The sequence below is a fragment of the Bos grunniens genome, chromosome 4 (assembly GCF_055505025.1).
Source record: "Bos grunniens cultivar Pamir isolate PY7600 chromosome 4, Bosgru_T2T1.0, whole genome shotgun sequence".
Taxonomy (NCBI): Eukaryota; Metazoa; Chordata; class Mammalia; order Artiodactyla; family Bovidae; genus Bos; species Bos grunniens.
The window spans coordinates 5155164-5183111 of record NC_141168.1 but is presented as its reverse complement, the minus strand read 5'-3'; the positions used below and the strand labels follow the sequence as shown (position 1 = coordinate 5183111).

At 42.8% G+C, this 27948-nt stretch overlaps 1 protein-coding gene across 1 annotated transcript; it reads right to left on the bottom strand.

The window, feature by feature from the left end:
* Window positions 1-615: 615 nt before the first annotated feature.
* Window positions 616-25844, bottom strand: XRCC2 (X-ray repair cross complementing 2). The gene is made up of 3 exons (XM_086394747.1): window positions 25621-25844; window positions 13472-13553; window positions 616-3184 (listed from the first exon to the last, which is right to left on the bottom strand). Exons 1-3 carry the CDS (start codon window positions 25774-25776, stop codon window positions 2463-2465), a joined length of 960 nt encoding a protein of 319 aa, XP_086250873.1. The 5' UTR covers window positions 25777-25844; the 3' UTR covers window positions 616-2462.
* Window positions 25845-27948: the final 2104 nt, after the last annotated feature.

The window sequence follows — 27948 nt, the reverse complement described above, 5'->3', positions numbered from 1 at the left end:
ACCAACCTAGACAGCATATTATAAAGCAGAGACATTACTTTGCCAACAAAGGTCCGTCTAGTCAAGGCTATGATTTTTCCAGTGGTCATGTATGGATGTGAGAGTTGGACTGTGAAAAAGGTGAGTGCCGAAGAATTGATGCTTTTGAACTGTGGTGTTGGAGAAGACTCTTGAAAGTCCCTTGGACTGCAAGGAGATCCAACCAGTCCATTCTAAAGGAGATCAGTCCTTTAAAGGAGATCAGTCATTGGAAGGACTGATGCTAAAGCTGAAACTCCAGTACTTTGGCCATCTCATGCGAAGAGTTGACTCATTGGAAAAGACTCTGATGCTGGGAGGGATTGGGGGGGCAGGAGGAAAAGGGGACGACAAAGGATGAGATGGCTGGACGGCATCACTGACTCGATGGACATGAGTTTGAGTAAACTCTGGGAGTTGGTGATGGACAGGGAGGCCTGGCGTGCTGCGATTCATGGGGTCACAAAGAGTCAGACACGACTGAGCAACTGAACTAACTGAATTGAACTTTATGTGTAACATGTACTACATGTAATAAAATACACAAGAATATAAAATGAAAAAGGAACTGTGGATAAAATATGGTAATAAAGTATATTAATAGCAAAATAACATTTATTGAGGGCACACAAGTGGGTGTGAATGACAGTAATATGATCCAATGTAATTTAACTTGATTAACAATTAGAATGCCATCATTTTAAATTCCATAATATGGCTGAAGAGCAAATACCGCACCTAGAAGGGCTGTTAGCCTGACGACTTTTTATTGCCTGCCGACAGTTTGGTTCCCCTCCAACTCACAACAAAAGCAGTCCCTAGACAAGGATTTTGTTTTTTAGGGAGAGAATCCCATGAGGCCGCATGAGAGTGGGGGGTGGAAGGCGAGAAACACTGAGATAATGAGGAGATGGCTCCTACAGGGGCCACCTGAGAAACACCTTGGTTCTTACCAAGGGGTGAGGAGAGGCGTTACCAACCTACCAAGCCCTGGCCCTCACTGGTAAGGACTGCCCCGCCTAGCCCACACGCCGCCCAGCAGGCTCTGTGTCCAGATGACACTTGCAGAAGTCGCTGGGTTTGGGGAACTGTAGGTTCCCCAAAGCTGGAGGAGCTGCAGGTACAAACAGCATATGCTACATCTGCTATGCCTGCATTATGAAAATGATCTTTTAAGCCCTTACAGAGCAGCTTTGTTAGGTAAGTGAACATACAGTTAATTTTAACTAAACAGGTTACATTTAAATGATCACACCCTTGAGAACACCCAAGTCCATTGTTCTTTCCACTTTTCCTACAGGATACCTCAAAAATACAAGTGACATAAGGCAATCTGATATATGGGTTGAATGAGTGATAGGGTCAATATCAAATATTGATATGACTCAATCCTTTCTTAGATTAGAATCTATGAATCAAGGTTCTAAATTTTTCTTGCTCCTTCACCACAGGCTACCTTGTGTGCCCCTGGAGATGCATGCACCCCTTTCTGGCCATTACTAGACCAAGGAATATAAAGCCTTGTCCAGCTCTCAGCTGGCAACATTTCAGTTCATTTCAGGGTATGTCTGACCTATTCTAAATGGGTAAGAAAACACAAGTAACGTGCAATTATACTATAGTTTTAGCATTTGCCTCTTACTTAACAAAGGTAGGAGGAGAAAGGGGTGACAGGACCAGATGGCTGGATGCCATCATGGATTCGATGGACACAAGTTTGAGCAAACTCCGGGAGATGGTGGACAGGGAGGCCTGGCGTGCTGCGGTCCATGGGGTCACAAACAGTTGAACATGACTGAGCGACTGAACAACAAACAACAAGTTACTTAACAAGAAAGATGAAAATTTCAACCTTCACAGAATTCTCTGAATGGGTATCTCATTTCCCCGTGATTTAACAATTAGACAGAAACCCAACCACAATGCAGCTGTGTCCTGGGATTCGGTATAACAGATCAGAATGCTCTGACTTCCCGTAGTCTTGGATGTGAACGGCAGATTGGGTAGGCTCCTTGCTTTCATCCTCTTTACAGAAATAACAGCTCCAGAGAAACATTTTCCAAGTTCACAGCTTCTTAAAGGAGTTACATATGAAAAATCAGAAAGGCGTTTCAACTTTCCTAAACAAGTATTTAACTGAGTTCCAGAAATGTGACACAAAGTTAGAAAACTCCATTTTATTTGGACTGAAATGTGTATCTTATTTATTTAGTTTTAAAACAACTTAATATAGTTTAACTATTATTGTTATCACTCTGAATAATCTTCAACAACCCAGGAACAGAACAGTCTAAGGTTCCAGTTTAAGAACTCCATTCTGTGTAGAAACGTGGTTATGTTAGATTCCCTTAGAGTTTAAAATTTTAGAATCAAATCATTTTAGCCTATTAAACACTTTTTAAAACTTGCATAACATCTGACAAAAGACTGTTTTATGATACACGTCAACAAAACTCAACACCACTTTCTCCAATAGTAAAAAAGTGTTTTTTTACATTGTTACTTTTTAAATGACGTGAAAATAAAGAAAACTGGTTGCCGGCTTTGGAGTCATTTTGCTTGGAGAAGAGTATTCTGTGCTTCACCACCCGCTGCCACGCCTTACAGAGATAGGGCCTATAGTCCACATCCACGTCACTCAGGCGATTACGGGCGCAGGAAGGCCCTTCCTCCGGGTTTGAGGCTTTCTGCATTATACTTTGTGTTGTTGCAAAGAGAACCAACCGATACTCGTTTACAAGCTTCTCCAAGAGCTGAGAACACTTCCTCAGAGTAGACTCCTGCAGGTTAACACTTTCTCCTCCATTGACGCGGTCTATCCAATAAAAAGCTGACAGGCTATCCAAAATCAACAGGCAGACAGAGGGATGCCTACAGAGCATCGTTTCCAGCGAGCACAGGGTGAGGAGTAACTGGGTGCTGCTACTGCAGTACACCAAAAACAACCGCCCAAGGCAGTGTTTGACCATCTCCTCAGAGCTCTGCGGCAGTCTATGCTCAAGGACTGTAACAAGCCGGAGCATATCAAAGTGGTAATCTGTATCAATAAACACAACTTCTACTTCCAGTCCACCTTCCGATTTTGGAAGTATACATCGTGCTGTCAAATGATAAAGCATTTCTGTTTTTCCTGTTCCTTCTGGACCATGAAATTCAAGAACATCACCTGTGTAAAATTTTAAAATGTCAGTCAACATGTAGCAGCACAATAATGACAGGATACAAAATGAAGTCTGCAAAAAATGTTTTTTATAAAGACATTTATGGAAAGTTTTCTCTTTTGAAAGAAAATCTAAACCCATTTGCCAAAAGGAATTTGTATATGCAAATACAAATAAAGACATTAAACATAAATCATTACATTTCACCTCTGAAAAAGGTGTTCGCTGTTAATCAGCACCAAGAAAATCTGACAAACAAAATGAGATGGTTGAAATGGGCCTATGGGCATCTCCTGGAGATGGGTCCTCATACATTCACAAGTGCTCTTACAGCACTGCGAATAAAGTGCCTTAGACCAAGCATTTTTTAAAAAGATACTGACTACTGGTACACAACATTTCTAGTCGTTAATTACCCAATATCTGGTTTCTCCTTTTTCTTTAAGTGTAAAACCCCACTTTGGGGGGAAAAGCAATGTGCACAGCTTAAAAGCGATTTTCCCAGTCTTCCTTGCAAAGAGAGGCCACCAGGTACCACAGTGTAGCCACAGGTGGACGTCTGCTGGGGTTTTCCAGTTGTGCTGTCCTGACATGGGCGCCACTTCTGCTCTGTTGCTCCCTTCTCGGAAGTGACAGCTATCTAGAAACAGCGAGGACGACAGGTATACATCGCAGAGGGAAGGCCCTAAGGAGGACAGAGCAGGAAGACTGGAGGTGCCCAGGACGTGGATGACAATACAGAACCCTGCACAGCAGCCATGCGCAGCCTGCCTCCACACCAACATGAAGAACGAAGTCATGAGGCTGGGCTTCTGTTATGTGCAGCTGAAACACTCCCTAACAAGGGCTTCCCAGAGTGGCTGGCATTCTGGGTGGAAGGGCTCTTGACTGTGCATTTTCACGCACACAGGCAGTAGGGCCCCCAGCCCTCAGGCCCTGAGTGCCAACTGCATCCGCAGGGGAAACACTCTGCACGTTTCCACACTGCCTTGAGTTGCTCTGTGCTGTATGAATACCGCTCGACACCATTTCGTTCAAATGACACCTGCATTGTGAGTTATTTTCCGAGCATTATAAGTCAGGGTCAGCTACTCTGAAGACGCAAATCTCTTTCTTGGCAGGTTCGAGTCACTCTCGTTTACTGAGGACAGCACAAATAAAACACCTGGGGAAACTGTCCTGCCGCCAGACTTTCAAAATCCACTCACAACAGGGGCTTTTCAATTCTTGTCTATTTGCCATTCGCTTTATGTCTGAATAGTATAAGTGGAAACACCACGTTAAAAAGGCAGTTTCTTAGGCTCTGAACCAACTACAAGGTCTGTCTGAGAGTCCAGTTACTTTATTTCCTGTTATTACTAACAAACCATTGTATGTTGGAACACTCACAAATAATCTGTAAGAAATCTAGCAATCTGCCACCATACCATATTTAAGTAGTACAAAACTTCAGCCAATTTTCACTATAATCTTATATACAATTTGCAATTCAAATTTTTAATTAAAAAGATTCTCCCCACCCCCATTCCCAAGATTTCAGCCTCAGAGAGTAAAATTATCTTCACATTAACAATTGTTCACGGATGCTCTTATAGTGACTAAAATTATGTTCAGTTATGTTCAACCCAGAAGTTCAGGTTACTCCCTCCTACCATATAGCTAAGGAAGAACTAAGTGGAAATCCTCCCCATGCCCCCAGATAAAACTCTTTTATCGCCCTATATTACAGAAAGAGAATAAACTACATCACTAGATGAAGGAACATTAACATTGAGCCAATATTAACGATAGGGAAGGAAAGCTGAAAACACAGATGAGCAAGGTTAATGGGAAAGTGGCTGTGAGGACGCAGTGGGCCACGAAGAGACGCAGTGGGGAGATAAACAAGCAGACCACACACATGCGCCTCTTTTTCCTAGGAACTTGGCCCACAAGGCTGAGGAGCAGCCATCAACACTTCCACAGGGCCTTCCAACTGAAAAAGGGAATCCTAATAATAACACTCAGAGGTAGGAAAAGCAAACTTTATCATCAATCATCATTACATTTACATGGTATGTCATCTCTGACGATTTACTTGGTAGATTTCCTGTTCACTACTTTAAGGTGAGGACTTGAATACTCTATCCCTAGTGCGAAGTACAGAATCTTTTGAATGCATTTCATCAGATTCTTTTCTTCTTAAGAATGTCTTGAAAGAAATCTAAAAAATGAAAATGTAAGTTCTCATTCCATGCACAAAGTCAGTTTTGGAACACAGCATTTTGAAAGGGAGCAGGTGTGGCAGGGAGGCGCAGGTGGGGTGCGGCTTTGGTTAGCAGAGTGGGCAGGTGTGAAGGCCACTGACCGAGGCGTGGAATGAGGGGCCAACACCAGAGATAAGCCAGGACAGGAACCAATGGTCCAGGGCTAGTTCACCCCCGCCAGCTGCCCCTGGGCCCAAGTGTGCTGATGCTTCATTTCTATCACGTCTTCGGCCTCCTTCACTTACTCAGAAGGTAAGGGGAAACCTAGCGTAGTGACTTAAAAGTTCTCAAAGACAGGCTTGGAAGTGCCGTGTAAAGAAAGAAAAAACCAAAACTGAGTAGAGATTTTTAATCCACATATCACATAAATATTCTAACAAGAATTTAGCTTTCAAAATGGTATGTTAAGATGTATCTCTAGGTGTCAAAAATAAAAATATCCTACGGCCACTAGGATTCAAGATTCATGACAGTAATAAGAGGTTGAAGAGAGCAATTTAGGAATAAGCTACACAGAAACGGAGAACAGAAAACTCTTCAGGGGAGTGGGAGTGAACCTAAAACTAAGACAGAGGCCGAAACTCAAGTCTCAGGACACATCCACAGCTAGAGAAGCCAGCATGAAGGCAGTTAAGACACAAATTTAATAGAAACAGTACTAAATAATAGTAAATGCAGCAGAAAAGTTCTAAAAATTAAAAAATGGCAGGGGAGAGGTAAGGAACAGATCACTGAACTGTCGTGGAAATGTACAGTCTGCAAAAGCACCTTTAACATAAACATTATTTTATGAACCAAACTTTAAAAACAGAGATACTCAGTCTGAAACAGCACCACAGGGAGCAGTCACTGTCTTTAGGTAAGAGCAGGATGGAAATCAGACTGGAGGAAGGGAGGCATACATGAGGAACCAGAAAAATAACAATGGTTTAGGCTCGTTTAGTGGAGAAGGAAATGGCAACCCACTCCAGTGTTCTTGGCTGGAGAATCCCAGGAACGGCGGAGCCTGGTGGGCTGCCGTCTATGGGGTCGCACAGAGTCGGACACGACTGAAGCGACTTAGCAGCAGCAGCAGGCTCGTTTAAAGAGTAAAAATTCAACAGCAATTTCATGTGGCTGGAGAGTCAAATGAAGATAAGGTAAGAGAAATGTAACATATTCTGAAGCAACAGAGGAGGGACTCCGCAGGGAGCTAGAAACCCATGATATTGGTGAGACGGTAACTGTGAGACCTCTCCGGGTGTTTTCTGGAGTTCTCAGAACAGAGGGAAAATGAAAACTTTGCTAAGTATTTTCTTGGATAGAGAGGGGTGGTGCTCATAAACATTTTTTCAGTGTAATTCAAAAGAGTAAAGCTTTGAGAGCACTCTCCTACAAGATCTAACAAGGCTTTCTAAACCCATGCATTAATTGAGGAACAGCCAGTGTGGTGTGAATATGGATTCTTCAGAGCCCTGGTTCAGCATGAATGAAACTGAGGCAAAGTTTAAGGCTGTCTAATTGCCAATAAAGGTCCGTCTAGTCGAGGCTATGGTTTTTCCAGTGGTCATGTATGGATGTGACAGTTGGACTGTGAAGAAGGCTGAGTGCTGAAGAATCGATGCTTTTGAACTGTGGTGCTGGAGAAGACTCTTGAGAGTCCCTTGGACTGCAAGGAGATCCAGCCAGTCCATTCTGAAGGAGATCAGCCCTGGGATTTCTTTGGAAGGAATGATGCTAAAGCTGAAACTCCAGTATTTTGGCCACCTCATGCGAAGAGTTGACTCATTGGAAAAGACTCTGATGCTGGGAGGGATTGGGGGCAGGAGGAGAAGGGGTCAACAGAGGATGAGATGGCTGGATGGCATCACTGACTCGATGGATGTGAGTCTGGGTGAACTCCGGGAGTTGGTGATGGACAGGGAGGCCTGGCGTGCTGCGATTCACGGGGTCGCAAAGAGTCGGACACGACTGAGCGACTGAACTGAACTGAAGAGACTATCAGGTAGGTAGAAGCACTCTTCCCCTTTTACAGATTAGTAGCAAAGTGGGGGGGGGGGGGAAGGGCATTTCTAACAACTGGGTGAGTAAAATCTGCCAACTTGGAAATTAAAGATGAATATGATCATTAACTTCTTGAACTAGATTCTCTACAAATATGTTTGTTTAATGATGAACTAAATTTCATTGATTTTTATAAACATTTACTACCTAATCATAAGATCAAAAATAATATTCAAACATAATGTTCTATAGAGAGACATGGTCCTTTTAACTGCATCTGAAACACTATCTCATAAGTTTCTGTGAGCTGTTAAGAGAAATCTTGCCCCAGTCGTCAAAGTATTGAGTATGACAACTGGTAGTTAAAGGAAAAACCCAAACCAAAAAAAAAAAAATTACCTCTACAGTTTGACAGTTGACAAGTTAAACTAAATCAGAAAATCTGGATGGTTTGGCCTTGATAGTTACTATCACAAATAGAATGCTGTAAGGGGTTTGGGTAACAGATTGTCAGAGTGAGTTTAAGAATCTAAAGAGCCTTCAAAATAAGGAAAAGAGAGAAAAGCCAAAAAATACATCTTCTAGGTACCAACTTACTTCTTTGGTGGCTCAGTCAGTAAAGAATCTACCTGTAATGCAGGAGACCTGGGTTTGATTTCTGGGTTGGGAAGATCCCCTGGAGGAGGGCATGGCAACCCACTTCAGTATTCTTGCCTGGAGAATCCCATGGGCAGAGGAGCCTGACGGGCTACAGTCCACGGGGTCTCAAAGGGTCAGACACGACTGAGCAATCATGTAAGAAATATGCTGAATTTGCAGAGCAATCACTATAGTGCTGAAGAGATAATGAGTTTGCATATGGTACTGAATAACTCCTATCCAAAAAAAGCATTAAAAACGTTTCACAACAGTACTGGAGATGCTTGTAACCCCTCAATCTCTTACTGCTTCAAAATGAACTTCCCTATAATACTCTGTTAAAGTGCTGTTGTTGATAAATAACCCTTATAATCCTAGTTTTATGTCTGCTGTTGCTCTAAAGAATATTCACCTAACCAGATATTTTTTTCCATCTAACTAGTTTTATAGCTCTAAGATCTATCATAATTTTAAGTAAACTTTTTTGTTAGTGACTGAACATAATGGTTTTTTTTAAAGTTTCTATAAACATAACATTCAAATGTTTAAGCTATGCTTCAAATCCATGTTTTAATGTCAGTTCCATAAGGTTCAATGTAATAATATCCTTTCTGATAGAATAAAAAGATAGTTGAATCTTTTGTCTAATATGTTTGACCAAAATTTGTCATTTATTATTGACAGTTTAGAATTTTTTTGACTAACACATATGCTCTATAGGAAATACTAAAAGGAGTCCTTCAGGATGCATGAAAGGATAGCAGTAGACAGTAACTTAATTCCAAATGAGCAAATAAAGAACACAGGTAAATATAACTATATAGGTAAATATAAGAGTTATGTGTGTTTTATATTTGTAATTATTTTTTCATGTGATTTAAGAAACAACTGCATTAAGTAATTTTAATTATTTTAACTAAGCAAAAATTTAAGTGTGAAGGGCATATACTGTATAATACATAATTTATAACAGCAAGAGGAAGGGGACAGGAATGGAGCTATATGATAGCAAAGATTTTTTACAAAAAATATAGAAATTAAGACGGTATATAGCCCAAACTAGACTGTTATAAATTAAGACATTGATTGTAATCCTGAGGGTGATCATGAGGTAACTAACTCAAAAAAAGGTAAAAATAATGACAAGGAATTAAAATGATACACTAGAAAATATCTATTTAACACAAAGTGAAAGTGTTAGTTGCTCAGTTCAGTTCAGTCGCTCAGTCGTGTCCGACTCTTTGCGACCCCGTGAATCGCAGCACGCCAGGCCTCCCTGTCCATCACCAACTCCCGCAGTTCACTCAGACTCACATCCATCGAGTCAGTGATGCCATCCAGCCATCTCATCCTCTGTTGACCCCTTCTCCTCCTGCCCCCAATCCCTCCCAGCATCAGAGTCTTTTCCAATGTGTCAACTCTTCGCATGAAGTGGCCAAAGTACTGGAGTTTCAGCTTAAGCATCATTCCCTCCAAAGAAATCCCAGGGCTGATCTCCTTCAGAATGGACTGGTTGGATCTCCTTGCAGTCCAAGGGACTCTCAAGAGTCTTCTCCAACACCACAGTTCAAAAGCATCAATTCTTCGGCACTCAGCTTTCTTCACAGTCCAACTCTCACATCCATACATGACCACAGGAAAAACCATAGCCTTGACTAGACGGACCTTTGTTGGCAAAGTAATGTCTCTGCTTTTGAATATGCTATCTAGGTTGGTCATAACTTTTCTTCCAAGGAGTAAGCGTCTTTTAATTTCATGGCTGCAGTCACCATCTGCAGTGATTTTGGAGCCCAAAAAAATAAAGTCTGACACTGTTTCCCCATCTATTTCCCATGAAGTGATGGGACCGGATGCCATGATCTTCGTTTTCTGAATGCTGAGCTTTAAGCCAACTTTTTCACTCTCCACTTTCACTTTCATCAAGAGGCTTTTTAGTTCCTCTTCACTTCCTGCTCAGTCAGGTCCAACTATTTTTTCTTTACTTTTTGTGTCCAACTCTTTGAGAACCCCATGGATGGCAGCCCACCAGGCTCCTCTGTCCATGGAATTCTCCAGGCAAGAATACTGGAGTGGGTTGCCAGGCCCTTCAAGTGATCTTCCTGCCTTGGGGATCGAACCCAGGTCTCCTGAACTTCAGGCAGATTCTTTACCATGTGAGCCACCACTGAAGCCCATTTAACACAAAAGAAGACGGTAAAGGATGAATAGAGGAACAAAAGAGATGTAAGACACATATAAAACAGATAGCAGAATGGCAGCCATAAACCCCATCTCAACTAATAATAACAAATGGATTAAACAGTCCAAACAAAAGGCAGAGACTGACAAAAGGGAATAAAAAAACATGATCCAACTACAGGTTGTCTACAGCGGGCATACTTTATATCCCAAGTCACAAGGTTGATAGTAAAACGACAGAAGAAGAAATACTATGCAAACGTAACCAAGAGAGACCACAAGTGGCTAGCCTGTCATCAGACAAAATATATGTTAAGACAAAAAACTGTTATTAGAGACAAAGGACCTCTTTTTCACTGTGGTAAAAGACATAACATAAAATTTACCATCTTCATCATGCAGTTCAGTAGTGTTAAGTACATTCACACACCTGTGAAGCAGATCTCCAGAACTTTATCACCTCACAAAACTGAAAATCTGTACCCATTAAACGACAATTCTCTCTTTCCTCCCCAGCCCCTGGAAACCACCATTCCACTTTCTGTTTCTATGATCTGACTATTTTAGATACCCCATATAATACAGGGGATTCAGGAAATATTTTTCTTTTTCTGACTGGCTTATTTCACTAAGCATGTCCTCAAGATTCATCCATGTTGTAGCATGTTTCAGAATTTCTTTCCTTTTGAAGGTTGAATAATATTCCATTCTATGTACAGACCACCTTTTTTTGTATCCATTCATCTGTTGATGAGCACTTGGGTTGCTTTCATCTTTGAGCAATTACTGTGAATAGTGCTGCTATGAACACAGGTATGCAAATAAATACCTATTCAATACCCTGCTTTTGATTCTTTTCGACTGTATACCCAGAAGTACAATGGTAGTTCTATATTTTACTTTTTGAGGAACCTTCAATCTGTTTTCCATAATGGCTGCACCATTATTATCCCATTTTTATGATCCCAACATTTTATGATCCCAATCAATAGTGCACAATGGTACTAATCTGCTCCCCGCCTCACCAACACTTGTGAGTTTGTTATGACAGTAGCCATCTTAAAGGGTGTGAGATGACAAAGAGAAACATTTTATAATGATTAATAAGTCAACTCATTGATAAGCTATAATAATGATAATAAACATACATGTGCCCAACACTACATGAAACCCACAAAAACTGACAGACAGGGAGAAGCAGACAATTCACCAATAGTTGGAGACTAAAAGACTAAAATATCCAACTTTCAACAACAGACAGAACAACAAGACAGAAGATCAGCAAGGAAAAAAATACCTGAACAACACTAAAAGCCAACTAGAACTAAGAGACATCAATAAAACACCTGGCCCAGCTACAGCAGAATGCACAGTCTTCTCAAGCACACGTAGGACATTCTCCAGGATGGACCATATGTTTGGCCAGAAAACACATCTCAATAAATTTAAACAGACTGAAATCACAGAAGTATGTTCTCTGATCAGAAAATAATGAAAACAGAAACCAGTTACAATAATACCAAAAGCCCTAAATCTTTTTGACCTTGGATTAGGCAATGGCTTCTTAGCTTTGATACTAAAGACAAGAGCAAGAAAAACTGGATAAATTGATGGACTTCATCAAAATTAGTAACTTTGTGCCTCGATGGAGAAAACAAACTATAAAACAGGAGAAAATATCTGCAGATCACATATTTAATAAAGGCTTGTAGCTAAAATATATAAAGGACTCTTACACCTCAATAATAAAAAGACAGCCCAATTTTATAAATAGGCAAAAGATCTGATATTTCCCCAAATTACACACACAAACTGCCAAAAAGCACATGCAAAGATGCTTAACACCATTAGCCATTAGGGAAATGTAAATCAAAACCACAATGAGGTATCACTTCATTCTCACTGGGAAGGCTATAATCAAAAAGACAGACAATAGCTGTGTGCAGGACCTGGGTAGACTGGAACCAGGACACACTTCACTGACGCTGACAGGTGAAACGTGGGTTTCCCAACAGGCACTTTAAACAACAGCCTGGAAATTTTGCCAAAGGTTAAACACAGAGCTACCATACAACCCAGCAGCTCCTCTCATAGGTACTACCCAAGAAAACGGAAAATATTTCTCCAGAGAAAAACTTGTACCCAGGACGATCATGGCAGCATTATTCTTAATAACCAAAAAGTAGAAACAACCCAAATGGCCATCAACTGATGAATGGATTCAACAGAACATTAGTCAATAAAAAGGAACAGACTACTTGATGCATGCTACAGTATAATAAATCTTGAAAATATGAAGCAAAGTAGACATCAGTGACAAAAGACCATATACTGGATGGTTCCAACGACATGAAATGTCCAGAAAAGGCACATCACTGAGGCAGAAAGTAGATTAATAGGTGCCTAGAGCTAAGGGATACGAGAGGAATTGAGGAGTGACTACCAGCAGGCATGGGTTTCTTTTGGGGGTGAAGAAAATGTTCTAGAATTGACTGTGCCAATAGACGCATAAGTGCAAACTGTACACTTGAGTGAATTTTATCTCTTTAAAGCTATTACAGTGGAAAAGAAACACACACACACACACATCTAAGCACACCACCTTCTTTTTTAAGTTTTCCCTAGTGGAGAAGTGTTAGCAGAATAAGCGGCTATCATTTTCCCTACTGTAAAAATATTCACAGAACTACCAAGTACCTAAGAACTTTCCTGTGATCCTCAAACTTGTACGGACACAAAAAATAAGTAACAAACTCCCACAGTTACTGTGCTGGGATAAGAGAGGTTTTTACACTGAAGACTTACTGAAGGTAAGCCAGGCTCTATTTCAGCTGGCAGACAACGAAGGTTAAAAAGTGTGCCGCCATCATCTCTGTCCCGGTTTTTAATTTCACGTTTAATCTATGTACGCTCTTGCTAGAAGTATGAGTATGTACATGAATGTGTGTGTGTGGGTGTGTTAGTTGCTCAGTCGTATCCAACTCTTTGCAACCCCGTGGTCTGTAGCTCACCAGGCTCCTCTGTCTATGGAATTCTCCCAGACAAGAATACTGCAGTGGATTGCCTTTCCCTTCTCCAGGGGATCTTACCAACCCAGGGGTCGAACCTGGGTCTCCCACATTGCAGGCAGATTCTTTACCATCTGAGCCACCAGGGAAACCCATATATGGATATATGCAGGGGAAAAACTTGTCTTATAAAACTTCATTTATGACACTGTATTTTGGCTTGAGACTGTGTTTTTACCATGCACAGGTGACTCTTCATCAGCAAACAGATGTGGTTCTATCTCTTTCAAGGAACTTCTACCTTCCAGTCGGGCAAGGAGCTTGCAAAAGGCAGGAAAAAAAGAGAGAGAAGGAAAATTTATTATCTAAAAATTTAAAATCCAACATACACACACACACAACACATCAAAATTTATACAATTTACCAAAAGTCTGTAAGAAACTTTTCACCAGCATTTTGAGGATTTGGAGGAAATTATGAAATAGAAAATATAATTTAGAAGAAAAGTTGTGTTCATTTACCCAGAATATACTTTATTTTTTATGTACCAAGTACTCTTGGTATAAAATGAGTCTGCCTTCAAAGAAGCCGATAGCATAGTTTGGGACACAGAATCAAACTAATTGCAAAGTATTTACCTTCCTTACTTGCTATAATTATCTTTCTCACTATGCCTACCACACTTGTCACACAGGTATCAGCTTTCGTCTGTCCATTATAGTGCCAGCTCCTTATCTGGTGGAGGGGATGGGAAGGGAAGGGACAATGGAGAAAAACTCTCCCTGAGAAGCTCCAAATACTTGAATCTGTGAATAGGGCACATAGGCAGGCATACCTGGCAGATGCAACATCAGCCAAGATGAAAAGGTTATAAACAGCTGTGTGTAGGTAAACTGTAAGGAGATCTGAAATGCCAGAGCTTTCGGCACAAAACAGGCAGGACATAACGAAGTCCTAAAGAACAGAAGTCAGATCACAAAAGATCTTGGATGTCACCTTTATGAGTTTGCTCTCTGGTCTGTAGATTAGAGCAAGGGGTTTTCAGAAGCAATGAATAGACTTCCCTGGTTGTCCAGTGGTTAAGAATCCGCCTCCCAATGTAGGAGACATGGGTTCAATCCCAGGTCCGGGAAGATCCCACATGCCATGGAGCAACTAAGCACAGTTACTGAGCCTGCTTGCCTTAAAGCCTGTGCTCCGTAACGAGAAAAGCCTAAGCATTGCAGTGAAGAGCAGCCCCACTCATCACAACCGGAGAAAGTCCGTGCACTGCAACAAAGACCCAGCACAGCCAAAAGTAAATCATAAGTTTAAAAAAAAAAAAAGCAGCAATTTACAACAGTTAAGAGTAGACAGCTGGGACTTCAGAACCTGACCCACTAGATCTCTGGGCTTGAGGTTTCTCATAGGTAAAGGGAAGAAAAAACCAGTATTTCCTTCACAAGACTGCTAAGGATTCAAAGTGTTCCAAGAGAAATTGATGCCTAGAGTGGTGGGGTGAGGGACTGGAGGCAGCTCAACCTCAGTTATTGGTGGGCTGACTATGTCCACATGACAAAGCCCCATAAAGACTCTGGACACCAAAGCTCAGGTGAGCTTCCTCGGCCAGCACACTGTCCTCGCTGCCGCTGGGGAAAGCTAGCACACTGCCCACACCCCACCAGGACAGGACAACCGGAAGCTCCTGTTGGGAATGCTGGATTTCGTCCCACTGTACCTCTTCCCTGGGCTGATTTCAATGTTTCCTTCTGCTGCAGCAAAATATAAGTGTGACTAAGCTTTCAGTGTATTCTGTAAGTCCTTCCAGCAAAATCACTAAACCTGAAGGTAGCCTTGGGAACCGCCAAACATGCAATTAATGTCTGAATGAGTGAGGGGGTGAGGACCTGGAACTCTGCAGACGGAGTCTTGGGGACTTCCCCCAACTTCACACACAAAGAAAGCACTTCTGCTGCAAACTCAAACGCAGTGGGTTTTCTCTAGGAAAAGCACTTGTGTGATTATATGAGATGGATACTTTTTCACAAAACACTTTTATTTGAAGAATGACTGACAAATTATGATTACACAAACATGGGTAGATGTCAGACATCTTATTGAAAATGAAGGAAGTGAGCCTATCACTTTAAGGAAAAGTAACTGTCAGTATTTGTTGCCAATGATAAAATATGAATTTTGGAAAACTTTTATCTACTACTGTGAGCTTGACAGCATCCCAATACTTAAGGTAGTGGTAAAATCACTGGTGATTTTAACAAATGTGATTTTGGGGGGCTAATTATTTAACAAATGTGTAAATACTTGGAAGATCTACATAACTCAGTGAACCACCATTTCCAAATGACCAATCACTGGGTAAAATTCACTCCCAGACAGTTTAAAGTTATAAGTCAATGGACTGTAACATATGAAAAGTTTACTGAAATAATTTCATATTCTACAATGCAGTAACTTCACTACTTGTCAAGTTTTGGTATACTGTCAAGGAAGAATATCCACAATTGTCCAAAAATACTTCTTCCTTTTCCAGCTCTGTAAGAGCTGAGATGATCTTCACAAACTTTAACCAGAACAACACATAGTAATAGATTAGATACAGAAGGAGAGATGAGAACCCAGTTAACTTCACTCCTCACTACATTTTTTGTTTAGGAAAACATAGCTATTTTTCATAATAATACTTACACAAATAGGCAATATTAACAACATATAAAAGTCATCTGATGGGATGAAGTATCTTCCAAACCCAAGTAGAAAATACCCTAAAAATTTGGCATAAACCTGACCATTACATAAATTTAAGTGAATGATGTCCAGATTTGAGGAGTTGAAAGAAGCAAGGTGTAATCAAACTAGAGCTTCAGAAGTGCAAAAAGTAAGTTAAGCCAAGGTACAAGGAATCCAACTAAATTCTGCTTGACGGGACAGTTTAATTCCTTTAGGGAAGATGACCACGTCAGGCAAACAGAGTTTGGTGATGGCAGCTATTAAGATAATTAAACTATTTCTCTTGATTCTCTAAGCACCCTTTCTGAGCCCAAATTTCCTAATTGGGAAAGAATACACAGAGGACACAATCTTCATCTATTTGGCACATGCACTCAAATTGTAAATGAACAGTTTTTGCATTTGGTTTGTAAATCAGTTATCTGCCAGGTTTTATCATCGTAACAATACCTATCTAAAAACAACTACTATTTGTACTTGCTGTGGTATCAGTGGTACATAACTTCTATACATTATCTCTTTTAATTGTTACATTAACTCTATTTGTTATCATTCTGCTTCTCAGATAAGAAAATGAGTTAGGATTTCACTGAGACCTCTGCCTCCCAAAGCCTGGAGCTCTCCCCTGCGCTACAAAGCCTCGAAGTCTGCATCACTGGACACAGGGACAATGGGTTTGGACTTCCTCAGCGGAAGGTCAAACCAACCTAAGGTCCTGTCTAAACACTTACTTGGGCTCTCTCACCATCTCTCATAACACACCCTAACATCACAAGGATCCCCAAATATTTTCTTTCAACAGCAGAAAGAAAGGGGGTAATACTTAATTATACAAATATTCATTAGTAAATATTCCAGTTGAATATTTCCAGTAAATAGTCCAGTGAATAACTTGCTGGGCATACACAGATACAACAGACACAGTTTCTATCCTCAAAAAATTGAATGGGGCAGAGTCAAAAGGTTAAAGAATTCAACGTATTGTAGGTGCTGTAACAGAAATGACATGGGGCTCTGTGAAGGCACTGAAAAGGGAGAGTGGATTCTAATCTGTGTGAGAGGCTACTTTAATTTTGAAAGAGACGTTCATTAATCAAGAAATGTCCTTTCCCTATACTCTCAAATGCTCTAAGGCCCAGACTATTGAATGAATGAAAACTCTATACATTCTTGAGGGCCACCTCCTTCCAGAAAGCTATTCCTATACTTCAGAACACATTACCAGTCTCCCTCATCTGGACGTAAGAGCTTAAAGGAGAGGGCTCTATCTTGGCTCACCACCAATTCCAAAATGCTTTACATCTGGCACAACCTTAGTAGCTGCTTGTTAAGATGAAGGTAAACAGGGCACAGGTAGGTAGAACTGGGCAAAGGCTGGAGTAAAAGGATCCTTAAACTATACAAATTTTTCTATGTTTGGACAACCTATGCAAAGTTCTACAAAAGCCCATGAGTATTCTTCAGTTCAGTTCAGTTCAGTCGCTCAGTCGTGTCCGACTCTTTGCGACCCCATGAATCGCAGCATGCCAGGCCTCCCTGTCCATCACCAGCTCCCGGAGTTCACCCAGACTCACAGTTATCGCTAAAGTTATTAATAGTCATTAACAAGAGTCTGTTTTATTGAACATATACCTTCAAGGTATATGTTTATTATATATGCTTATTAAGTAGAATATGTATCATAAAGATGCTTTAAAGCATCATTTTATTTTTATGGAGAAGCTTACACTAGAGCAGGAAGGGGAGCTTAAAGATCAAATTACCAGAAATGAATGATATTAAGGCAAACATGCATATGTAATTGTCATTTGGGTAAAGGCTCATTTCCCCTGACCTTTTGTGATGAAATCTGTTTGCAGATGGACCCAGCAGCAAGGTTTCAAACCAGTTAAGTGTGAAAGTCCATCTACACTCTAAACCAAATATTCACCCCCCTGCCCTATAACAGGCTTGGACTTTCATCTACAAACTGAATACAATTCTTAGTTTTCCTACATATACAATATATAGAGGAAATTCACTCCAGGCAAATATGTGTAACTATAACACAGAGAGGGTTTCCCAGGTGGCTCAGCAATAAAGAATCCATCAGTCAATGCAGGGCATGCAGGTTCGATCCCTGGGTCAGGAAGATCCCCTGAAGAAGAAATGGCAACCCACTCCAGTATTCTTGCCTGGGAAATCCCATGGATTGGTGGGCTATAGTCCACGTGACTGCAAAGAGTCAGACAGACACGACTTAGTGACTCAACAACACATAAAGAGATGAGCTGGAACGTGTAGGAAGGCAAGGAAACAGCATCTATGTTAACATGTATGTGATCAATGCAAAATTTGGCCCTTATCATGGAGTCCCTTAAATCAGAGGACTAATTCTTTTCATTTATGAAATCAGGCTCTTCTGCTACTTAGAAAATTCAACTGCCCTTCAGGGCAGAGTACTAGGCCTGGTTCTTCAATAAAGCTTTTGTCTAAATTACATGGAAAAGACAGCTGTTACTCAGACACTAAATAGTACAATTCCATTGTTTCTAGTATATTCCCTGAGAGCTGCTGCCTTTCACTAATATGTTTTAAAAAGCAATCATCCTATAAGAAAAATTTATTAAAAGTCAGGGGAAAATTACTATACATACCTAAGCAGCATTAATTTCTAGCAAAATAAAGACTAAATTTTAATTTATGACATTTCACAAATTAGTAATTTCATTAAATACACAGTTAAGATTTCACTAGGAAGTCATTATCAGACTGTGCTTCAAAATTTCACTTAGAAAAATCAACTATACACAAGACCTCAGAAAGAGACAACAAAGCATAGACTCAAAACTGCAGAAGCTTAACACTGGAGGAACTCCCTCCCCTGGCCTCCTGCCCCGTTGTGAGACTCCGCTGGAGAAACATGTGAGGTGCATTCTCCTATCCTCTTGTTCTCTCTTCCGCAGGGAAGGAGGGATTTTCCTAATGGATTATTTTAGACACGCACTGATCAGCCTGTGCCGGGGTCCTGACAGCTTGTCTGCACGAAGTGCACCTTCTGCCTTTCTAGTCTAAGACGGGTGCTTAGAAATGAGCATTTGGCAACATAAAGTTTGACGGTAACCTTGAGAAAAGCACTTAGTGGAAGATGGAGACAGAAGCCAGATGTTGTTTAGTAGCTAAGTCGTGTCCAGCTTTTGTGACCCCATGGACTGCAGCCCACCAGGCACCTCTGTCCATGGGATTTCCCAGGCAAGAATACTGGAATGGGTTGCCATTTCCTACTCCAGGGATCTTTCTAACCCAGGGACCGAACCTGCATCGCACAGGTATTCTTTACTGAGTTACTAGGGAACACCTACTGAGCGCCTTCAGTGAGCTAAATACTGTTCAAAACGCTGAGACTTGAAGAAATAAATTCAGCAGAGAACATCTGCAATCATGATTCTTAAATGGCGGGGGTGGGAGGTGGGAAGACAACACATGTACAATGTAAGATGTCAGATGTAAGTGTTCAGAGGGAGAAAAAGGTTAAATGGAATAAAATTACTAGTAGGAAGGGCACCTCCCTGGTGGCTCAGTGGTTAGGAATCTGCTTGCCAATGCAGGGGACATGGGTTCAACCCTCGGCCTAAGAAGATCCCACATGCTGTGGGACAACTGAGCCTGTGCTCTAGGGCCGGTGAGCCGCAACCACTGAGGCCTGCACACTCTAGGGCCCACGTTCGGCAACAGGAGAAACCACCGCAGTGACTGACAGACAGCAGCCCCCACTCGCCCCAACCAGAGAAAGCCTGCACAATACCACGAAGTCCCATTGTAGCCATAAACAAAAATAAATCTTAAAAAACAACAGTAGGAAGGACCTCCTCGTACAAGTTGGCTTGTGAACACAAACGACCCAAGTGTGGAAGTGAGCCGTGTCACTTTCTGAGGGAGAAGTATCTAGGCCGACTCAACAGGAACTGCAAAGGCTCTGAGGCTGAGGCAGATCTGGTACATTCAAGGAAGAGCAAGAACAGCGTGCCTGAAGAAGAGTCAGGGAGAGTGGGAGAGAAGATCACAAAGGCAGGAGAGGAGAGCTGAGGTTATGGGTGGGGCGGAAGGACAAATCACACAGTTTGCAAATCATGTAAGAAACAGGATTCCAGGTTCTATTATGAATGATACAGGAACCTCTGGAAAGCTCTGGGCAGTAGAGTCTGCTTATGTTTTGAGTAGAGCATCGTGGACACTACGTGGAATATACATTAGAGGAAGTGTGAACAGGGTGAAGCAGAGACCAGTTAGGAGGTTAGTGCAGTCAAGCAGGTGATGGTTACTAGGAAGAGGAATGGCTGCAGGAAAGGTAGTGAAATGTAGTCAAATCCATGATAACACATTGAAGGTACAGAAGACAGAATGCACGAACGAATGTGGGCTGATATGAGAGGAAAAAGTGGATTCAAGAATGACTTCAAGGTTTTTGGCTTGAGCAAAAGGTAGAAAAAAATTAGTTCACCATTTAACAAGATAGGGAAGGCAGAGGAGGGGGCAGGCTGGGGCTGGGTGTACATGTGTGGTGGTACACCAAGGGTTCAATTTGGGGCAAGGCTTCTCCTATTTTCTTTGGATCCAGGAGTCAATCATGATGAACATGTTAAGTGTGGGAGGCCTATTAGACATCCATGTAGGTATCAAGAAGGTACTAGAACACGTGTGGCTGGAATTCAGGCATAAAGTTGGGTTTGATAACAGGTATTTTGTTGAGACAAAGTGAATTAGCTAGGAAAGCACAGGTGGGATTGGGAGTCCACTTGAAGTTGATGGTTATAAATTTAAAAATGAAATCAGTCAGCCTGGTCGTGATTTTCCCTAGCAATATCCAGCTGAGTGGGTAGACAGTAAACAGTAGGAAGTAGGAAGTAGACAGCTGGGTTTAACCACGGTCAGGAAAGCAGTTCAGTTGTGTCTGACTCTTTGTGACCCCATGGACTGCAGCATGCCAGGCTTCCCTGTCCTTCACCAACTCCTGCAGCTTGCTCAAACTCATGTCCATTGAGTCAGTGATACCATCCAGCCATCTCATCCTCTGTCGTCCCCTTCTCCTCCTGCCCCCAATCCCTCCAAGCATCAGGGTCTTTTCCAATGAGTCAACTCTTCGCATGAGTGGCCAAAGTGTTGGAGTTTCAGCTTCAGCATCAGTCCTTCCAATGAACACCCAGGACTGATCTCCTTTAGGATGGACTGGTTGGATCTCCTTGCAGTCCAGGGGACTCTCAAGAGTCCTTCTTCAACTCTTCAAGCCACAGTTCAAGAGCATCAATTCTTTGGTGCTCAGCTTTCTTTATAGTCCAACTTTCACATCCATACATGACTGTCAGAAAAACCATAGCCTTGACTAGACGGACCTTTGTTAGCAAAGTAATGTCTCTGCATTTGTAGGTTAGGATGTAAAAAGACAAGAAGTTGAAAGTACTTACAATGGAGTAATGGTAATAATGGAGCACTTATTCGGTTCTGGATAAGAAGGGACGAAAAGAGAGAAGGGGATAGATGTTGTTCTATCACTGCAAGACCAAATATTATTATTTAAGAAACACTACTTGTCTTATGTAATATTTGCCTCTTGTGGCTCCACATGGGTCCACAACCCAGGCTTCAAGGCCCACCGAAGTGGCCCTCCTATGCATTACAGCATGGGGGGCGTGGAGGGGTGTTGTTTGGCACACCGGTCCTCTTGTGCCTCTTTGACTGCCAGCAACAGCCAGCTATGGGCCCGACGCTCCAGTGCCATCTATTTTCAGGGCCAGTTGATTTGGCAGGTGAGTTGAACCTTTTGTAAGAAAAGAAAACCAGGGGATTTCCAGGTGGACCAATGGTTACAATTCGGTACTGTCACTGCCAAGGGCACAGGTCAATCTCTGGTTACAGAACTAAGATCCCGTGTGCAGCACAGTACAGCCAAAAAATAAAGAAAACCAGGTACTACTATTAATAAATATTTATCAAGTGTTCACTGTGCAGGGAATACTGTGCTTAGTGGAAGGATATGCAGAAGTATAAGGACTCACCTTCTAGAAGTACAGCTGAAAGGGAACTGAGAAATCATCATCTATCCCCTCACTTTACAGCTAGAAGACAAGGCTTAATACATGTGCTCAGCAGTGTCCCACTCTTTGCGGCCCATGGACTGCAGCCCGCCAGGCTCCTCTGTCCATGGAATTTTCCAGGCAAGAATACTGGAGTGAGTTGCCATTTCCTCCTCCAGGGGATCTTCCTGGCCTGGGGATCGAACCCCCATTCTTAGGTCTCCTGAGATGGAAGGCAGATTCTTTATCACTGGCACCACCTGGGCAGCCCCAAGGTTTAACAACTTATACAAAATCTCTCAGCTTGCTGCCAGCAGAGCCAAGACTAGAATCATGATCCAGCATTCTCCATCTCAGCCTCCAAAACAATGACATTGGGAAACTTCTGGCAGGGAATTCCCTAGTGGTCTAGTGGTTCGTGTTCTTCACTTTCACTGTGGTGGCCTGGGTTCGATACCTGGTTGGAAAACCGTCCCACATGCTGAGCAGAGCAGCCAAAATACCAAAAAAAAAAAAAAAGAGAATTTCTGGGAAACCTAACAAAAATCCACCTTGTATGCATGCTAATTGCTTCAGTCTTGTTCAACTTTTTGCGACCCTATGGACTGTAGCCCTACAGACTCCTCTGTCCATGGGATTCTCCATGCAAGGACACTGGAGTGGGTTGCCATTTCCTCCTCCAGGGGATCTTCCCCACCCAGGGAGCAACCCTCATTGGCAGGTAGGTTCTTTACCACTAGCACCACCCTTGGGACATGATAATTGGGGTGGAGAGGTTTCCAACTTTTCACTTTGTACTACTGGAATGTTCTGCCATAAGCATGTAATACTTTAATAATAAATACAATATAAACTATCATAATAAAATTAAAGAGAAGAAAGAGTATGTTGTGCATGTCAACCAAAACTGGACAGCAAATTTTTTTATCCCCTGGTTACTTTTACACTTAACGAATACTGGCATTTTTGAGAAAACTCAAAGTACGTCACTACTTAACAACTACGTGCAAATGCAGCCACTTGGTGGGTGATACCAAAATATCGCCAAAATCTTTTCTAATGTTCAGAGGATATAAAAGTAAAAATACCACTGCTACTGTTTAAAAGTAAGGTAAAGAACAGATTATCTACTGTAAATTGCATTCCAAGGTGTGTCTTCTTTAAATCAAGGGCTCACTACGTAAGTTTTCCACTTGCTCTCTCGCCTACCAGAGATTGCATCCCTGGAATCTGCTTAAAAAAAAAAATCCTCTTTGCAACTTCTGTGTTTTTTTTAAGACCCTGTATGAAATGTCTTTTGCCTCCTAGTCACAAGACATGGGGGAAAGTTAGCTATTTTATAATGTGGCTATTCTTGTGAATTAAAAAGTAGCTTATTTCAGTTTCTTGGGATAGTCTGTGACCTCAGATATCTTCCTCAACACAAGGACTCCAAGAAGTAGTTTGTGTACTAGACTAATGTACTAAGAAAAGAAACAAAATCCAAATAAATTCAGCAATGGCCACAGGGTGCCCAGCACTTAAAAAAGAGGCTTGTTTAGTTGGTTTTGTTGACAAAAAGGAAAAAGAATAAGGAAGCATCCTCCCCACCCCCGCCCACTCTGTACTCCAAAGTAATTCTAGCAAGGCAATCTTGCTGAGGATCGCCAGAAGGCTGGGGCAGGCAAACGATATGATGAATTTTTTGTTCAGTGATTTGACTGTACTGGGTTCTCAGTTTTTAGATGCTAGCCTTGTTCTGACTGCCAAAGTCATCTGAGTTTAACCTAGGATTCAAATTATCATTTCAATCAGTGAGCTTGTAACTGTGGCAGTTCTTATGGGGAGCGGAGCCTCCACTCTAAAGGAGCAAGGGTTGGCAAACAACGGCCAGCAGACCAAACCTTGATGTTTAAAAAACAAAAGGTTGGGACTTCCTTGGTTGCTTAGTGATAAAAAAAAAAAATCTGCCTGTCAATGCAGGAGACTTGGGTTCCAGCCCTGGTCCAGCAAGACCCCACAGGCCGTGGAGCAACCAAGCCTGTGCGCCACAACTACCACGCCTGTGCTCTAGAGCCTGCGGACAACTACACGGCCCACTTGCCACAGCTGTCTAAGCCTGCTGTGCGGTACAGGCCGCGCTCCAACACGAGAAGCCGCAGCACCACAACCAGAGAGCAGCCCCCACTTGCCACAACTACGGAAAGCTGGTACAGCAATGAAGACCTGGCACCAAAAATAAGATTCCCCAAAAGAACAAAAGGTTTATTGGAACAGAGCCACGCTCATTTGTTTACACGTCTCTGGCTGCCTTCACATTAAACAGCAGAGTTGAGTAGTCCTGACAGACGGAATGGCCCGCAAAACCTAAATACAGACTATCTGGACCTCCGCAGAAAGCTTGCTCATCAGTTTAGGGCAGTGCTACCCGTCCTCCCTCCTCCGTATAAAAGATCCTCCGTAACCTGCACTGCCTACTTCTCAGGGCTGACTTCCCAACAATGTGTCCGCACTAGCTTTGTTTGGCTTTAACTACAAAGAGCTACTTGCACTTCCCCTAAATCAGGGAGCATAAACGTGAGAGTCGCTCGGTTGTGTCTGACTCTTTGCGACCCCATGGGCTATACAGTACATGGAATTCTCTAGAGCACAATACTGGAGTGGGTAGCCTTTCCCTTCTCCAGGGGATCTTCCCAACCCAGGGATCGAACCCAGATCTCCCGCATTGCGGGCAGATTCTTTACCCGCTGAGCCACCAGGGAAGCCCAAGAAGACTGGAGTGGGTAGCCTATCCTTTCTCCAGGGGATCTTCCCGACCCAGGAATCGAACCTGGGGTCTCCTGCAATGCAGGCGGGTTCTTTACCAACTGAGGTATCAGGGATGCCCAAAGGCAGAACCCACATACTTCCAACTCCCTGCCCCATGTCACCCCTTCCTTGCCAAGTCACCTTCAAAAGGTCCCTGAAACTTCCGCTGTCGCCTCCCCCTCCCAGTTAAGTCTTCCAGGTTGCCCAAGGTCCTGTAATTGGCGGTCAGCCTCAGTTCTCAGTTCTGCAATAGCGGAAGCTGTTTCCTGCTTCTAACTCTAGTTCTTTCACCCGCGGCTAACACATACGAAGTGCTTGATCCTTGCTGGTTCAATTCCTGAATAAATCCTTGCAGGCCTCACACTCACTGCTTGTGTGGCCCTGGATACTTGGGCTGGATATATATTGTAATAGCGAGGGCAGGACGCCATAAGCAAAGACGTACAGAACAGAAGGCGAAGGTGGCGCCACCTACTCAAACACCCCTGTTCTAGAAAAATCTATGAACGCTCAGCCGGGCGACACCCTGCTTTTCTTAGCCTCTCCTGCAAACCGTGTTTGACTGCCGTGCACGGGTTTGGCCCATAACGTTAGAGACTAGACAGCTCCCATTTTACACGCAGTCGTGTACGCAGTGAGCCCTCTGAGGGCCCCAAGTCTCCGGGGGGCGCAAATTTGGGGGACGGGGCACCAGGGTCGCAGGGGTCCGGGCCCCGCGCGCCTCCTCCTCCTGAGGCCCCGGGCCTCCCGCGCCCGCTGGCCTCCCGCGCCGACCCGCGGCCCTGTTCTCGTCTCCCTGGCTTTCACCCCGGCGCCTCTCACCTCCGTCCCAGATTCAGCCCTATGGAAGTCACTACACATCTCCCCGGAGGCTCGGCGCACCAGCCACTCAATCTTCCCGCCTACAGCGCCATTTACCGCCCGGCGTCTTCCCCTCAGCCAGTCAAAGACGCTGACCCTTTGACCCCGGCGTGACATGCGCACTGCACCCAGCCTACGGTGGGGAGCCGGCAGGCATGCGCAGTAGGGCGTTCTAGCATGCCGGTTCACTGACGTCAGACCCCCGTCTCCTAGGAGACTAGGAGACAGCTTGCTGCTGCTGCTGCTGCTGCTAAGTCACTTCAGTCGTGTCCGACTCTGTGCGACCCCATAGACGGCAGCCCACCAGGCTCCCCCGTCCCTGGGATTCTCCAGGCAAGAACACTGGCGTGGGTTGCCATTTCCTTCTCCAATGCATGAAATTGAAAAGTGAAAGTGAAGTCGCTCAGTCGTGTCTGACCCTCAGCGACCCCATGGACTGCAGCCCACCAGGCTCCTCCGTCCATGGGATTTTCCAGGCAGGAGTACTGGAGTGGGGTGCCATTAGAGGGTTATTTTCCTCTCTCGTAAACTTCAATATGCTTTTGTTAAGTAAAACTAGCAGCGTGTGCGTGTGGTTCATGGTTGATTCTGAAAAAAAGTACATTAAATTTAAACGAATTTTTAAAAATGTACCAAGCCGACAGATTTATTGAGTTCATTTTGGAGGCAGAAGAATTCTATTAATAAGTTGCTATCAAGTGTCTATCCGTTAAGATGAATATTAGATGAGATGATAGAAAAATGGATGGATATTGAGTATTTGCTATTCTCCAGACCTTGTGCGGAGTCCTGGGAACAGAACAAAGAATAAGATACATGTCTGAATGGAGTTATTCTTGGACTTGCCTCGTGGCTCAGCTGGTGAAGAATCCGCCTGCAATTCGAGAGGTCTGAATTGGATCCCTGGGTTGGGAAGATACCCTGGAGAAGGGAACGGCTACCCACTGCAGTAATTCTGACCTGGAGAATTCCATGGACTGTACAGACCATGGAGTCGCTAAGAGTCCCGACACGACTGAGGGACTTTCACTTTCACTGAATGAAGTTTACAGCATAGGAAAGTCATTTATTCCAATGTGTCCTTTAAAAAGTCACTTTCCAACAGCTGTATCTGTTGTTTGGTTGGGCAAAACTTTGAGGTTGGCACTCTCCATTCTCTTAATCTTATCCTTACACTTGCAGCTGTGTAATTAAGAAATGATTTTATAATAGTAATGATAGTTAACATTTACAGTGCCAGGCAGTCCTAAGGGCTTTAATATATAATAACTGATTTAATCCTCACAGTCCTGATGTGGGTATTGTAATAATCTGCATTGTACTGGTGAGGAGACTGAGGCATTTATTTTGGCCCATTTTACTGTGTTGTAATCATCCCTGGTGGCTCAGAGGTTAAAGCGTCTGCTTGTGATGTGGGAGACCCAGGTTCAATCCCTGGGTCGGAAAGATACCCTGGAGGAGGAAATGGCAACCCACTCCAGTATTCTTGCCTGGAGAATCCCATGGATGGAGGAGCCTGGTAGGCTACAGTCCACAGGGTCGCAAACAGTCAGACACGACTGAGCGACTTCACTTCACTTCACTTCACTTCAATCATCATAGTGGTTGGGACATTAATAAGAAATAGGAAGCAAAGACCATGAATACAGTCAGTTCTTCAAAGAAACTTGGCTCTGAAGGAAGGAAATAACATGCTACATAGAAGAAACATATATATAGGATATAGGAAGAGTCTTTTAAGAAGGTAAAGCCTGGTTCATGTTTAAATGCTGATAGTTAAGAGCTGGTAGACATGTAATGGTTAGAGACACTGTATCTGAGGAAGGATAGTTGATGGAGTTGGACCGGAAGAAGAAGGAGGGTCTGGATATAAGAATCAGCTTTAGATGGGGGAGGGCATCTTCCACTGTGAGCAGGGAGTGGAATCAATAATAGGGGCAGACTATTCACAATAGCCAAGACATGGCAACACCTAAATGTCCACAGACAGGTAAAGAAGAGTTGGTATTCATCCCCACACACAATGGACTATTACTAAGCAATAGAGAAGAGTGAAATAATGCTATTTGCAGAAACAGGAATGAACCTAGAAATTATCCTACTAAGTGAAGTAGGTCAGACAGAAAAAGACCAATGATAACACTTATATGTGAAGTCTAAAATATGACACAAATGAATCTATCTATGAAACAGAAAACTAAGATCATGGCATCTGGTCCCATCACTTTATGGGAAATAGATGGGGAAACAGTGTCAGCTTTACTTTTTTGGGCTCCAAAATCACTGCAG